General features: G+C 40.7%; 3 protein-coding genes across 3 annotated transcripts; 1 reads left to right on the plus strand and 2 right to left on the minus strand.

Moving 5' to 3' along the window:
* Positions 1–1,795: 1,795 nt before the first annotated feature.
* On the minus strand, positions 1,796–4,816 carry ran (RAN, member RAS oncogene family). The gene is made up of 7 exons (XM_079228241.1): positions 4,726–4,816; positions 3,785–3,842; positions 3,569–3,653; positions 2,837–2,962; positions 2,535–2,722; positions 2,266–2,436; positions 1,796–2,168 (listed from the first exon to the last, which is right to left on the minus strand). Exons 2-7 carry the CDS (start codon positions 3,827–3,829, stop codon positions 2,124–2,126), a joined length of 660 nt encoding a protein of 219 aa, XP_079084367.1. The 5' UTR covers positions 3,830–3,842; positions 4,726–4,816; the 3' UTR covers positions 1,796–2,123.
* Positions 4,817–5,505: 689 nt separating this feature from the next.
* On the minus strand, positions 5,506–8,555 carry ndufs8b (NADH:ubiquinone oxidoreductase core subunit S8b; the record flags this gene model as incomplete). The annotated part of the gene is made up of 6 exons (XM_079228679.1): positions 5,506–5,930; positions 6,235–6,363; positions 7,452–7,624; positions 8,141–8,230; positions 8,349–8,414; positions 8,507–8,555. 6 exons carry the CDS (start codon positions 8,553–8,555, stop codon positions 5,799–5,801), a joined length of 639 nt encoding a protein of 212 aa, XP_079084805.1. The 3' UTR covers positions 5,506–5,798.
* Positions 8,556–10,415: 1,860 nt separating this feature from the next.
* LOC306745922 (carabin-like) lies at positions 10,416–16,764 on the plus strand (the record flags this gene model as incomplete). The annotated part of the gene is made up of 10 exons (XM_079228786.1): positions 10,416–10,609; positions 11,822–11,921; positions 12,313–12,420; positions 13,256–13,362; positions 13,594–13,708; positions 14,224–14,289; positions 14,510–14,699; positions 15,417–15,574; positions 15,923–16,661; positions 16,760–16,764. The coding sequence occupies 10 exons, from the start codon at positions 10,416–10,418 to the stop codon at positions 16,762–16,764; spliced, it is 1,782 nt and encodes a 593-aa protein (XP_079084912.1).
* Positions 16,765–16,777: the final 13 nt, after the last annotated feature.

Below are 16,777 nucleotides of genomic sequence, written 5' to 3' on the forward strand. Positions count from 1 at the left end.
TCTGGCTCACGCATGCGCAGACAAATCCATATCCTCTGAGATGAAGCCACGCCCTGAGCCACCTGCACAAGTGATGCATTCAGGTGTTGTAGGAATGATAAACTCTTCAACGTCTTCACTGCTTAAATTTAAATTGAACACGGATCTGCCGAGGAAAGAGGATTAAAAAACAAAAATGTAATCTGTCATGATGGCAATGAATCTACTGTCCCTGATATTTTTTTGCACATACATACTTGCACTCTTGCACTTCTACTGCTTAAGTTTAAGTCAATTTAATTTAATTCCTAAATTAATACTCTGTTATTCTTTCTTTCATACAGCTATTTTATTGTTGTTGTTATTTTTTATCTTTATTCTATTAGTATTATTATTGCATATATCTTTCATCCCTGTTGTTTTTATATCTTATCTTATCTTATTTTCTGTGTAAATGGCTGTTACGTGACACTAAATTTACCCTTGGGGATTAATAAAGTATATATTCATTCATTCATACAAATTGGCTCTTCAATTCCTGCAAATTTTGAACAAATTAAAGTTTAAATTAATGATCAATATTGAAAGTTTTAATAGGTTTTTTTTTTTGGTTCTACCCAGTTAATTAAGGGGACATACTGTTGAACAACACATGAAGGCAGTTTGAAAGCTTCTGGAGCTTTTGATTTTATCTCAATATCTTTCTCAGTAAAAGGATCATGGCAGGCTGATAATGATCATATTTTGATTTTGTCTGTATCAGTTACATATTCCAAATCAAGACCCAATTTGTATTAATAAAAAAAACAAAGCATTTATGATAAGATAGAAACTTTCAATTCATCTTTATGTTGCTTAAACGCAGAGCCCAAGATTATCATAATAGCAAATGTAAGGCAATAGTTGTATGCAGCGCATTCAAAGCATCAGCAAACTAATATATATTTTTGTCTGCAACATAAACTACACCACTTTAACTTGGTTAGAGAACAACCTGTCTTTATTAAGTTTGGCAGACTCATGATGCTAACAGGTCAGCTAGGGAGAAATATTCTTTTTTTAAATATGTAAATGCTTGTTAGTAGAAAACTTTGTAGGCAAACTAAATTGATGTAAAATCAAAAAAATGGTTTATTTCTGGGCCTGAAGTTGAAGGCCCCTGTGTATATCTTTACATATACTGAGGGGGCTTGCTCTACAACCAGTGATCAAGTGGACACAATGGAAGCAAGAACTATCAGTTTGTGTAATGGGTTATAATTACTGCAATCTCGAGGATGTACGGAGTAGCATTTGAACCTGTAGCCAACAGCCTGGAGGACATACGTCACAATGAACGTGCAGTTTAAGTCTATTACGTAATCCTGTTGATATCGTCCACTGTGCTCTGAATGAAAGAACAGTCCTGACACCTGGTGGCCATCAATGTGTAAACAGTCTTCAATGATTCAAAAGACCTGTGTAAGTCTCATGTTGATCATATCTTTATGTATTAAAGCCCCATCATGACCCACTAGACCTCCCCCACTCCTCTTCAATCTCTACTAAAGTACAGTGGCGCACAGACTACAAATGGCAGCTGAGCTTCATGGCAAGTCCAAGGCCCATCCAGTACTTTATTCAGGGTAGATTAATGTATATCAAAAGACTAAGACTACTGTATGACAATAGGCCTTTTTCATAAATCATCATTATTAAAAACGACTTTGCTTTTCCTACTACATGTCAAAACTCTTCCCTTAAAAAGGCCTTCTTGGAAACACTTTTAACAAAGTGTCTGTTACTCTGCGGTTCAGGGAAATTAAAAACAGACATGTTATATTGAGAATGGTTTTATTCAAAGTTTACTCCCCTTAGTGCTTCCAATACACCTTACAACAGCATTATGTGAGCTGGGCAAGTGCAGTGAAGGGTGCTTGATGAAGAGTAGCACGCTGCCATGCCTACAACAACACTAGGGTGGGTGTGTCTTATACAGTGAAATTAGAACTACAACTTTTTCCACCAGATTTTCCTTAGTTTTAAAACAAACAAAAAAAATTCAAAAATAAAAAAATCTGAAAAGGGATTTTACAGTAAGGGGCAAAACTCCAACAACTTCCTGTCCACAATTGGGGTGAGAGGGGGAACATTTAGGTAACAGGTTAAAGGTCATCTTCTTCATCTGGGAGCGCTGTTTGTGATGCAACCTGGAAAGGAGGAGACAAGATGCAATGTCAGACTTCCAATGTCAATTTTGTTTGAGGGTTATTTTTTTTGACATTGCACCTGGATGGTCATACTCACATGAAGCTCTTCCTCATACTTTGCAGCAAGGTTGGGGTCCATTTGGACTTCTGGGGGAGCAAGGGCAGGCATGGCCACAAACTCCAGGTTGGGGTCTCCGATTAACTTCCTTGCTAGCCACAGGAAGGGCTTCTCAAAGTTGTAGTTACTCTTGGCAGAAATGTCGTAGTACTGGGGACAGAAGTTTATGACAGAAATTAGAGACTCAACCCAATGTTTTCTATAATTCACACATCAACAAATGTTTCGCATTTTGTGAACACTGTTACCTGCAGGTTCTTCTTGCGATGAAACACTATGGCCTTGGCTTTGACTTTCCTGTCTTTGATGTCCACCTTGTTGCCGCAAAGGACAATGGGAATGTTCTCGCAGACACGGACCAGGTCACGATGCCAGTTGGGCACATTCTTATAGGTAACTCGAGAGGTGACGTCGAACATGATGATAGCGCACTGAGCTGTGAAGGTAGAAGAGAAGTTTTAACACACTATTCAATTTAAATCCATAGTGTTCGGGCACAGTGAGCAAGGTTTAATAACCAGAACAACCTGTTCAGGATTGTGACACGCACCTTGAATGTAGTATCCGTCTCTCAGGCCTCCAAACTTCTCCTGACCAGCTGTGTCCCACACATTGTACTTGATAGCTCCTCTGTTGGTGTGGAACATCAGTGGGTGCACCTCTACTCCCAGAGTAGCTAGAATGACAAGCAAAAAAAAAAGATGTATGAGCGCAAGAAAGGTGAAAACTATGTTGACAATGATTCATTTCAAGGGAAGTTAAGGCAAGTGCTGGACAAATGAGTAGAATTAACTGAAAGGGGAATGATTAATTCACACTATTACAATTAAAATCACAATCAACAAAAATTGCACTAGATTGCCTTGGATTAGATTTCCTTTGCTAAATAAAGTGCTACATAATATGGATGATTAGAATAATGGAGATTTATTGGGTCAGCACAATCAGAGGATCAGACTATGAGGTTACAGTCTATACGATATGGAATTTTAGGAAAACATCCCTCTGAGATGCATACATATCTATCTCATATTATATCAATGTATCATATCCATCTATTGGACTTTGTAAACAAATAGTGCTTGGATCTCTTTGATTTGCATTTCCATGTTCATTATGACAAACTATACTGGTGACTTGGTTACTTCAAACCTAGTTTGTCATTTCTATGCTGCCATTTCTTGTTACTTACAGGCCTGAGCTAGGGCCCTGCCTGCCTGATTTCAAGTTAGTTAAACCTTTAGTATACTGTTGTCATTCACTTATTACCAGAGGGACTTACCAACATATTTCTTCTCAAACTCTCCTGTAATGTGCCTCTTCACAAAGGTCGTTTTCCCGGTGCCTCCATCGCCGACCAAAACAAGCTGTCAGGAAACAGAGACTGGTTATATACACGGAATGTTAGCACAGCTAGCTGAACACCACATGTATCGTCACCCGCGTCGTAAAGTACAACACACACAGACAACACACTCGTTATATAGATAACTCTTACCTTAAACACCGCCACCGGTGCGCACTGTGCCATTGAATCCGCCATGGTTGCGAATTATCTGAGAAAAACAAGGCGGGATGTTTAGCACGTTCTCCGTCCTCCTCCTGCTGGTCACGTTGCAACAGTCGTTTAACCGTCGTCTTGTAACGGTGGGCTAGCAGTGTTAGCAATTAACGTTACCGCATTTTGTGTTAAATTTGGAAGGAGCGGGGTGGGGATAACGAACTGACTTATGTCACGGTTTAATATAATTGATTCCCTTTAAGCAGTTTACTTTACAGCCAAACAGCTAACGCTAAAGTCCACCAAAACGCACGTTTAGCTTACCTACTGATGTCCAATTCTAGCACTTTCTGTCCACGTTAAGGTCCCGGGCTAACGTGCAAACGTTGTGTTCAATTTGTACTGTTAAAAAGACACATGGAAAGCGGCTTGCTGTATACGAATGATGAAAACGACTAACCTACTTACTCTGGACCCGTTGTATAAAGGCGGGCCAGTTGCTAACGTTGCTAACGTTACTGTCTTGAGTCAGAGTGCGCCATCCGCCGCGCGAGCGCACTTTTTCTCGTTCGACTGGAACAATCGACCTGGATCACCAGCTAATGTGTTCCATGTTGCGGTTGATGGACAACTTAAACAAAAACGTACCAAGTCAACCCGACTATACACGTTCAATATAGGTTTAGTTTAACAGCAGTAAATGCACTTAAATAGAGAAATATAAACTGGTCTCAAGAACAAAGCAGTGAAAAGACGGAAAGCTAACCTGTTAGCTAGCAACGCATGGAAGCCATTCTTTTCGCAGAGCTAACGGCTACGTTAGCACAAGAAACCCAACGGCCTAACGTAACCGCTGAAGCCTCACAGCGCTGCACTGCACACGCCACAGACACCCCCAACAATACTTTTAAGTTCTCCCATTGTTTTAAAACACTTACCCGACAAACTAACTTGGATAAATGGGATGGCCTGTTCCGAGAGGGAAATGTAGAGACACAGCAAGCCGGTGTCACTACTAAGAGAGGAAGGAGGTAAATGGCTGCGTTCGCGGGAGATTCAGCGTGGCGTATGAGTCAGTTTCCGCCCATATCATGTGATCACCGCAGCGATAAAAACCTATGGGAAACAAGCGTTTACCAGACCATGATTCAGCATGTCAGCTAATCTTAACAAGAGACTTATATCAAGCATCGGGTGTGACGTCTGGTCCCTGCACAGAGATAATAGACTGTCTATGTATATCTTGCACATGTACTAGTATTTGCCATTTTAACTCAATTTAACAAATAATGTTTGTTTTTTTATCGTTATTTTCAGGATCAATAAATTACTTCTTTGGGCTATCTGAAAATTAACAAATGCTCATCACAACTTCACATAGTTCAATTTTCCAAAACTTTGTTTAATCATATAAGACAGAGAAAAGCAGTCAAATTGATTCAGTTATTTGTTTTGTTGACCAGTCAACCTGAAGATATTTACTGTGATATAAAAAGAGAAGCAGCAAATCCCCACATTTCTACAACTAGATATCCAGGAATTGTTTGAATTGAATAATCAATTAATCAACGAATTGCTTCAGCAACAGCTTTAATGAATGGTAACAGACGAATGAATGGTTAAAGTTTTAAAACATTATTTATTTGAGTATCTTTACATTACATAAATATACTCTTTCAGAAAGTCTCTCTATCACAGCAGGAAAACAAAAGCTTTTAAAGTGCATCAGAAAATAGTCCATCATAGACATGTGCATAGGCTGCATGGGTCACAGACTACAATCAACATCGTAAAGTACAATATCATTCATCTTTACAACAAAATAAATATGGTTTGTGCCTTTTTATATTTTTTTTACAGAATCAGAGGCTGCAAGGCTTCTTGACTGCTTATTTGTAACTCACTGGAATATATTTAAAGCTACAAATAATCTATGTAATACATAGCAGGTCGATAAAATATATATATATCGTTTTCATGAATGAAACATTTCTGTGGGCAGTGTACATATCTATCTGTACAAGTAGTCTGCCTGTATGTTGGCTGCTATTTCAGCCTCCCATTGGTCTCCATTGTTGAGCAGCTTCTCTTTGTTGTACAGCAGCTCCTCATGGGTCTCTGTGGAGAACTCAAAGTTTGGACCCTGAGGGAGGGATTGAGGAAAAAAATACACATTAAAGATAGGTCTAAAGACACACAGATGATTGTAGTTTCATGTTTTGGTGGTGGGTTGAGTGCTAAATGCCCCATTTGAGAATGTAAAATGTGAAATAAATAATAACAATAATACATGTGAAACTGATACACATCTTATTTGCCAAAAAGATCCACTGGCACATTAATCGTTTTTTATTAAATACATATTTCAAGTGGCATAAATACAGTTTTAGTCAGCCAACAGCTCCATATAATCTCCTTTTCAGTGTACAGGGTAAGCATAGTATTACCTCAACAATGGCATCAACAGGACAGGCTTCCTGGCAGAAGCCACAGTAGATACATTTGGTCATATCAATGTCATAGCGAGTAGTTCTCCTGCTGCCATCAGCTCGAGTCTCAGCTTCAATGGTGATGGCCTGACTTCCACAAAGGGAGGAAAGAGACGAGACAAATGAGGCCAAGCTGGATCTACAGTCCTGCTTTACCTCCAGGAACACACTGACGAGGGAGATGACGACCTGAATGTGTTCTCCTACAGGTTTGATAAGCCCACTTCCACCCCCCAACTGCCCCATCATCAAACAACCACCTACACTCTCTGCCTCCTTCTCACCTCTCCCAACCAACCCCCCACCGGCACTGAAATCCTCTGCGAAGAGGATGTGAGTCGGCTCTTTCACAGACAGAAGACCAGGAAGGCTCCGGGTCCAGACGGTGTGTCCCCCTCCTGCCTGAAAGTCTGTGCTGACCAGATGGCCCCCATCTTCACGGAGATCTTCAACTGATCACTGGAGCTGTGTGAAGTCCCCTCCTGCTGCAAGCGCTCCATGATCATCCCCGGTCCCCAAGAAATCCTCCATCACAGAATTAAATGACTCCAGGCCCGACGCCCTGATGTCTGTGGTCATGAAATCCTTTGAGAGACTGGTGTTGACCAATCTGAAGGACATCACAGGGCCCCTACTGGACCCCCTGCAGTTTGCCTACCGTGCAAACAGTTCGGTGGATGATGCGGTCAACATGGGACTGCAACACCTTAACTCCCGAGGGCCACCAGATATACCAAAGTTCTTATAAATCTGTGACTATATTGCTCAATATAAAATCCATGTTTAGATTAGAAAAAGTGCAAAAAAAAAGACACTGGAATGCAGAATAAACAGAATGCAAATATATACGTAAGGCTGTTTTTTGGCTGTTGTGTTTTTCCAGATTTTCACTGAAAAAATACCGAGAAATTTTAAGAGGTTAAACTTTTTTTTTTAAAGTCTAAACTTGCTTCCCTCCAAGAATCCCACATTTGTAGAGTTTGCTTCTGCCTAAGGATACAGCTCCGGACACTTTATAATAAACTTCATGGTCGTCCTTCAGTGAGTAAAAACCAAAATGAAGACAGAAAACACCAAACAGCAGCTGATGATAATAAATGAGGGCCCCTAAAAATGCACTACAGAAGAACTGCTAATATCCTAATAGCTGGAACTGTGTGTGTGTTTGTGTTCACCTGAGCAGGGCAGACGGCCTCACACAGCTTACAGGCGATGCAGCGCTCCTCTCCATTAGGGTAGCGGCGTAGCGCGTGCTCTCCTCTGAAGCGGGGTGACAGAGGGCCCTTCTCAAACGGGTAGTTGATGGTGGCCGGTTCACGGAACAGGTAACTCATAGTCATCGCCAGACCTGCAGTAAGTAATAACTTACTTTATTATTTTCCTTATCATCAAGAAATAACATAAAAGGACCAAAACCACCAAAGGATTAGTTTGTCTTGATACATTCTGACTTCCCGTCTGTGGCAAACAGCCCCGAAGCTCATCCGTTCATATAGAATCTTATGTGAACTTTTAGGATTTTTTTTTCAAATTGTCCAGACATGTATCGTATTGGCTTAGGTAATGTCGGTATCAGCCTCTACTTATGATACATTTGGTGCACTACTGAGCATTTACAGCAACAGCAACAGAAGGTGTTGCTGTGTTTCTTGTGATGGAGCAACATTTCACCTAATGTATGTATGTTTTATAGTTTTGGAGCTGAACGAACTTCATCAGGCTTTGACCACACAGACGATACTTAGTAGGATACATCTTTTGTTGGCGCACAACAACAACAATATAGAATAGCAGTAGGCCTTCGACGATATGCACAGTATATAGGCGTTCTGCATAACAATCACAGTATATCAGTATATGCGACCTCTAAAGAGTTCGGTCCAGAGGAGGGTTGTGGCAGCCCGGTCAGTGATGGACCTCAGGTCTGTCGGCAGCTCCTGAGCATTTACATACTCTACATACAGAGAACAGAGGGAGAGGGGAGTGTATGGTTAGATAATTTCAAACAACAATCACATATGGTGACTCCACTGAGAAGGCCATTCATGAATAGCCCATGTAGCAGTGCTTACTGTAGGCCTCTCTCTGCACGCTGAGACTGAATGGGCGAATGGCACCAAGACCATATCCGGATGTACCTGGAGATACAAACAAATGTGATAGGATAATGCCTCATTTTGTGCATATCGTTATTATTGTTTTAATGACACCTGCTCCAGTAGCAGCCTACCTGGCTTTGAATAACAGTGGAGAAGACGCATACTCAGTGTAGTAGACATCTGCGCAGAGGAGACATGTACAAAGTAGATAAAGGGCACCTTTATTGATGCAACCCATGTAAAGAGCTCCACACTGAAAACAAGGGGAGGGACTCCAGAGAGGCAGGGAGGAAGGCTGCCAGCTAACTGCGCTAACTGCGCACATGTATCCTCTAATCGCGCGGCCCAAATCCCTGCTTTACGTCACCGATGTGCCACATTCACGGTATACCGGCAGAATGGGAAAAACGGGGACACAACCAGTTCTTATCGTTTAGGAGCGCTCAAGAATTATTCCAAGATTGTTACACCTGTTGCTAGACAGCAGCCACCCCATATAAACGGGAAATAACATACGTGCCGAATATAGGCGTTTGAGCAAGTGAAGTAAAATATAAACAAACTGTAGGATTTATATAGTTTACTCAATTAGCTGACTTGACTGTAAACATGCTTGTATACAATGTCAGACAGAGTTGTTCCCGACATGTTGCAATCGGTTTGCAGGCATGTGGGCAATCCTTTCTGCGAAAATATTAATCCAGCAAACCGCGTTTACGATGACATTAACTCCTCATTACAAATACAATATCAAAATGTGGCCTTAATCACACTGACGTTACAAGACGACGCAGTTTCCTCAAAAACGTTTGTTTGGTTATTCACTTCAATTTGTGCACAAGGTACATGTTCGTAACACTAACTTGGGACCCCTGATTTGATCAAATACGGTATAACCACGTCGCTCACCACTTCCACTCTCATAATAACATTACATATTAACATGATTCATTTCGCAGAATACGACTAGCTCAATTGACTTAACATGGTTTCTATTCCCGAAGTCTAAAATAATGGCCTTTTATTAGACTTACCTCTGTCACAAGTTTGCGATGATCAGCAGCAGACAGCGGTCCCTGAACTGCACAATTGTGTTTATGTTGCATTCAGGTGATCCTCGTTCATTTGTTATTCTCCGTTCGGAAATTGCAATATATGATATTTTCCACATCATCTAAATTGCCTTAAAACACGTGTAATTGCAATATGTCCTACAGCAAGCAAAAGCAGCATACACGTTGTTTTGAAAAGAGGAAGCACTTTAAAAAACGTAATCATCGGAGAATATTACACATGTATCACTTCCTCTGATGTCATGTTTGATTAATCATGTTTCAAGAGAGACAAGAGAGTATCACTTCCATGTCAGTTAAAATAAAAACTATAATCCATAAATAGTCGATTTTACAGCTATAATAGCCAATGGGAAGTTGATTTGAGGGACTTCATGCAATAGTCGTCAGAGAGAGAGAGAGAGAGAGAGAGAGAGAGAGAGAGAGAGAGAGAGAGAGAGAGACAGAGAGAAAGAGAGAGAAAGAGAGAGAGAGAGAGAGAGAGAGAGAGAGAGAGAGAGAGAGAGAGAGAGAGAGAGAGAGAGAGGGGGGAAGTTTGTCTTCCTCATCACTGGAGGATTTCACACTTTCCCTCTTCAACAACCGAGTGATCAATCATGACGGAAATGTAAAAGGTAATTTCGTTTAAATGGATATTTAAACAGATTTACAACTGACCCTTTGTTGTAGTTATGTTTGTGGGTGGAGGGAAGAAAGTAGATGTTTACACTAATGCTAAAAAAGAAGAAGAAGCGAGGCAGATTTCATAAGCGTGGCTTGTATTAAAGAGGTTTGGTAAAGCATGTTCTCTTAAGATCTTATGAAACGTAACAGAACATTTTAATTCAGAAATGAAATTAAAAAAATCTTACGATCACTAACAATAACAAACTAAACGTACTCCAGTCAGAGCAGTGTTTTTGGGGTTACGGTATTCTTTATTTTCTACATATAGGAGACATTGTAAAGTCAGCTTCACATAGTCATGATGATAGCGTACAGTCACATGCTGAATAATGAGAGCCTCCTCTCCTCTGCCAGTAAGATGTTAAGTCCAACGAGTCCAGCCCAGAAGGACCTCAGTGAAGAGGACAGCTCTGGATCGGATGCAGGGTCAGAGGTCAGTCAGGAACCTGAGACGGACCGCTTCGGCTTCATTCTGACAAATGGATCCACCGCTGGGTGAGCAGTTACACATGTGTGCTTGTGTACTACTATACTGTTAATGATCTCAGTACTGTTGTCAAAAGCAGATTTACTCGCTCCCTGTTTTAGTTCTCTTAAAAAAAAAAAAACTTTCAACACTTTAAGCTTCAAAACAAATTGTTCTCCTGAATGCTGAAATATATATAACAAGAGCAAAATGTTTCTGCTAAGGAGTGAAAGAAGCCTGAAAGTCAAGTTTGAACTTCATAGTGAGCTTAAATGAGACGACAGCCACATGAAATGTCAGTAAACCAGTACATAAAACCAACAGTTAAAGGGACAGTTCACCCCAGAATAAAAAAAAAACATGTTTCCCTCTAGCCGGAAGTGCTTATTTTGAAGTTTCATGTATGAACTATGGTTAAAAGAAAATTGTTCCGACATGAAACTGCTCACAAAGTCTGTGGATTAACCGGGTCATGATTTCTGGAAAGAGGCATTGCTGTTGATTTTTTGAAAGTTTATTTTTGGCCACTTTGAGCACCTCAAGGCGAGTGTCATATTATATTGTTTATTTTAAATTGTGTAGAAAAGGAAACATTTTTAAGCAAGCTGAAGCACCAGGCTGTGTCAGACCCATTTGAAGTGCAAGAGTCCTAAACTGCAGTCGTTAGACCTCAACCCAAGAGAACGTTTTGGCAAACACTTCATAAAGAAACCAAAAATCTACTGCAAATTACTAGGATGTGGATTTTATAATTATGTGGAAAAGTGTAAAATCCATGCCAGATAGAGTGCACACTAGAATTAAGTGTACATGAAAAATACTGAGCATGTTCGCTTTCAAATACCAGCAAACTCTTCCAGAATCAATTGACTTCATATTTACATAACATTTAATCAACGGTGAAACAAACATTTCTGCAATGACCAGATGAAGCACCACCTGAACCAACTGCTATCTGCCTAACCCATTGAAAACATCCTGACCTGTTGCCATGGAGACATCACACTGCTACCGTGTGGTTTTCCTGTTTCCTGTCTGTTTTTTTGTAGCGCTGTCTTTCTGTAATGACAACACACAAAAGTGCACGCATCGACTCTGCACACGGACCTTGAGGTCTCCAGCTCAACGAGCCTTAATGCTGTACAGGCAATACATTTGACACATTTGACACAAAAAGGCTCTCATTCGTGTATCGAATATGTAATGTTTAAAATACTTACCTGTATGTTGTTCTGTGTCAGGAGTCTGGGCCCACCACCTGAGTTGGTCAGGCAAAGGGAGACCAAGTGGATACAGATCATGAGCCAATGGGATCGCATCTTGTTGAAGAAGACCAGTAAGGTGTGACCCGTTTTAGACACCTAAAGTCAATAAATATAGTGAAAATCAACTCCTGAAAAATGATAGGCCTTCTCAATGAAACGTTTTGTCACTGCAGGAAAAACACAGTCAACAATAAAATGAATGATGGCTGAATTCCATTTAGCTGCTTCAGTTGCAGGGTCCTGTTATTGTTCATGCTGGCTCACCGACACGTCTTTCTGGGACACTTACAGAATAGAACAGAGCCCTTGTTCATGTTATAACACACCTGTGCTCTTCCTGTTACAAGTCAAAATGTCTGCATTGAAAAAGCCCTGTCTGCATTCACACAAACAACAATGAAATGTTGTCATCATCTGTTTCTGACTGCACTGATCTGATCCTGTGTCTGCTACCAACGTCCCTTCAGGTCAAAGTTCAGTGTCAGAAAGGCATCCCAGCCTCACTCAGAGCGAAGTGCTGGCCTCTGCTGTGTGGAGCGACTGACAAGATGAAACAAAACGAAAACCTCTACCAGGCAAGAAAACTAAACACTCTCACTGGAGTTAAGGCTTTCAAAACAGCAGTAACTATGTACAGTAGGGTTCAACAATATATTGTTTTTGGCATCTAAAATGAAAAGGATGCAATTTTGACAATCAATTGTTTATGTAATTTATCAAGCAATAATCATTGTTCTGTATCCAGCTTCTCAAATGTGAGGAATTCCTATTATTCTCAATGTTATATCACTGTGAATCTAATAGTGATAGATATCTATCTATCTATCTATCTATCTATCTATATATATATATATATATATATATATATATATATATATATAGAGAGAGAGAGAGAGAGATATATATATATATATACATATCTCTCTCTCTCTCTCTATCTATCTATCTATCTATCTATCTATCTATCTATCTATCTATCTATATATATATATATATATATATATATATATATATATATATATATATAGAGAGAGAGAGAGAGAGATAGATAGATAGATAGATAGATAGATAGAGAGATATATATATCTCTCTATCTATCTATCTATATATATATATATATATATATATATATATATATATATATATATATATATATATATATATATATATATATGTATATATATATATATATAGAGAGAGAGAGAGAGAGAGAGAGATAGATATCTATAGATATATATTTACCCTTTACATTCTACACTCTAAACAAAAAGTCAGTTAAAATAGTTGTTGGTTGCAGCACTAAGTCCAAATTAGGATCATCATAGTGCAATATACTGTATGTATTAAGTATTTTCAATTCATACAGTAGATAATGGAAGTCCATTTCCATGTCACTTATTACTGTTTTAGTCTATGGATTCGCAGCCCGCTCTGCAGAGCTGGGTGGATGTGATCGAGAGAGACCTGGACCGACAGTTCCCTTTCCATGAAATGTTCCTTTCCAAGGACGGACATGGGTAGGAAACATTTCTATTTCTATTGGTTTCTGTTGACAAGCTGATAGCTACAGTACGACAGTTTCTCATGTGCCTCAGCTGGTGTCTCTGCCAACTTTGTGTCTTTCTGTTGCAAAATAAAAGTAATTACCTCTGGGCTACATTATTACCTTGAAGATTTCCCCTCTCTTTTCAAAGATGATTCATACCAGATATTATACACAGAATCATGTGCTTGTGGTTTGTGTGTAGGCAGCGAGGTTTGTTCCGGGTGTTGAAAGCCTTCACTCAGCACCAACCGGAGGAGGGTTACTGCCAGGCACAGGGGCCCGTGGCTGCAGTGCTTCTGATGAACATGCCTGCTGAGGTAGCAATCAATAACACCGTAAACCATTATGTCCAGTAAACAAGCTGCAGACGCATCTCAAAAACATTTCATTAACCTAGACTTCAGTGGAGAAGAAAAGCAATTTCAGTCCTTGAATCAGTATCAAATCTTGTTTCATCTATCTGTTAAAATACTGGCTTTCTGTCCCACAAACACATCAGAATAAAAGACTGTATAGATATAATTTTCCAAAACATAAAGAGGCTATTGTGGCATCTGATGTTGACTTGTTGTATTTGCCATCATGTTGCCATTTGGCGGCTGTAGCTCATGGAGTGGTCGTTCTGAGACCACAAGGTAGTCGGTTCGATTCCCAGTCTCCCCATAGTTCGCATGTCGAAGTGTCCTTGAGCAAGACACTGAACTCCCAATTGCTCCCCTAGGCACCTTACATGGCAGCACACTGCTCCGTAATGGATGGGATGAATGCAGAGACAAATTTCCTCAAGTGGATCAATAAAGGATACTTTCTTTCTTTCTTCCAACCTTGGCAGGAGGCCTTCTGGTGTCTGGTGCAGATTAGTGAGCAGTATCTGCCTGGATACTACAGCCCTCTGTTGGTGAGGACCTGCACATATACAGTGTACCTGACACTGCACTTATTTATATTATAGACAGATAATTTAGCTGTCAATTGAATTTGAAAGCAGATTTTTGTTCCGCAATTTAGTTCTCTAGAAAATTCTATTTGCCATCAATGAGTAGCCGATTACTGTAGTAATCTTTAAAAGAAACCTGAAAAAGATCTCCTGAACTGTCTAAGCATGTGTACCTCTGCAGGAGGGAGTCCTGTTTGATGCGGCCATGCTGAACTGGGTTTTGAAAAGGACGTGTCCTGCTGCCCACAAACACCTGCAGCACCACGGAGTGGAGCCCCTCATGTTCGCCACTGACTGGCTGATGTGTCTCTTCACACGTCACCTGCCCTTCAACACACTGCTCCGAGTCTGGGATCTCTTTTTCTGCTATGGTACGTCCTCCATATATGCTGCTGTGGGTCATAACAACTAAATTATGTTGTGAAAGGGAGTCAAAATAAATGTAATTTGTTAAATACCTTTTGCATATCATATAACATAATATGATATGGTATGGTATATTTAACCTGATTTAGAGTATTAGTTCCGTCCTCTATGTTGTCCACCATCCCTTTCTGTTGTTGTAAGAAGAAGCAGCCCATTATGCTTCTTTAACTCACACACATCACCAACACAGGGGCTAGAATAATTGGTCTCTTAAGTTCACACCCAATCTTTGGAGCAAAACAATAAGGACATTGCACGCATTGCAGCCTCAATAGAACAGGACATCCCACACCCACTCAATCTCCACCTCACCCTTCTGGGCTACCAGTGCAGGTACAGAGCACTGAAATGCAGAAGGGCTCACTTTGGGAAAAGCCTGATCCTGCAGCCATAGCCGCCCTAAACAGGCCTCACTGAACAGACCTGAGTGTGTACTGTCATTGCATGTTGCTACTGTTGTATATAACATTATTTGACGTGTATGTGTGATGAGAAATTGCCCCCTTGGGACAATAAAGTCTAGTTATGTTGAAGATGAAGAACTTAACGGTCATATACAGAGGGACTTTTATAATAATGATTTCCTCAGAAACCATTTCCAGCATATAATGTCATTATTGAGGCACGGTCCTATTTCTGTCCTCCTGCCCTCTTCTTCTCAGGGGTGCGGGTGCTGCTCCAGGTAGCGTCTGTGCTGGTGCGCCGGGTGCTGGGCCGGGCCGAGCAGAGGAAACAGTGTCAGGGCCAGATGGAGACTCTGGAGAGGCTGAGGGCCGTCATGCAGCAGGTCCAAGAGGAAGATGACACTTTCATAGCAGAGGTTAGAATGAAACATGTGGGTGGTGTTGAGGAAAGTCAGTTACCAGTTAAACTAAGAGCTTTCCTTACTAACGTCACTCCTGGTTTTTTTAACACAGTAGTTTAACAAAACAAACCCAACTCAACTCAAGGTTCACTTACTTGCATTTTCAGAAGCTTTTAAACAGCACCTCATAGAAATTCAATGGAAAACCTAAATAAACAAGTGGAGAAACATAACAAACCAAACTGAACAATTTGGCCCTGATCTCTCTCACCACTCTCACTGTGCTGAAATCACAAAATTATTTTAAATTCTGTAGATTACAGTAAAACAAAAGTGAGACCAGTGTCTTTCTTCCTGTCTCAGGTGTGCTCGGTGCAGCTGTCCGCCAGAGATCTGGAGAAGCAGACGGAGAAGGAGTTAGAAAAGTGGAGAAAAGACAGACCCTCATCAACATTTGACCCCAGAGGTCGCTGCCATGGATATCGGATGGCATGGGCGAGGGCACGACAGAACGAGGAAGTGCGAGGCAGGAAAGAGAGAGAGAAAGGAAACCTGTCTGTCCCACTTGCTCGCTCAGCCTCCACTCTCTCGCTGTCTCCTTCCCTCCTTCACAAGAAGTGGAGGAAAGGGGGAAAGGCAAATTCACGCAAATGGGAAGGCGGCGGAGGCAAAGTTGTGAGGCATCTCTCAATGGGAGCAAAGGAGGACTGGAGGGGCTGGACTGAGTTCAATTTTAAGAAGGTGCAGCGCGTTCAGGAGGAGGAAGACGTAGTTTTAGAGGATCATCAAAAAGAGAGTGAGCTGAAACTGACACAAGAAATTGAACAAAAAAAACGTATAGAAAAAATGATGGAAAGCCCAAACATACCAACAGAGCACGTAGAAGAAACGGTCATCAGAGAAGAACAGATTGAACAAGTGGAAACAAGAATCATTGAAAAGGAGGAAAGCCAACTCAACAAGACAGAGGAGAGCAGAGTGCTTTCAGACCAGAAGGAAGAAACAAATGAGGAGACACAACAAACCGAAGATCGGACTATTGAACACAAACAGGGAGACGAGCTGGACTCTAACAGCCAGGCACAAGTCCTGGAACAACAGAGTCACAAAATCAAGCACCTAGAAATTCAAGGGAAGGACTCAAATAAAGAGACAGAAGTGGCAGAAAGCGAACATACAAATGCTGTGGTGGAAAATCAGATTGAGTTAAAAGAAGAT

The sequence above is a fragment of the Taurulus bubalis genome (assembly GCF_910589615.1).
Source record: "Taurulus bubalis genome assembly, chromosome: 13".
In the NCBI taxonomy this organism is placed as follows: Eukaryota; Metazoa; Chordata; class Actinopteri; order Perciformes; family Cottidae; genus Taurulus; species Taurulus bubalis.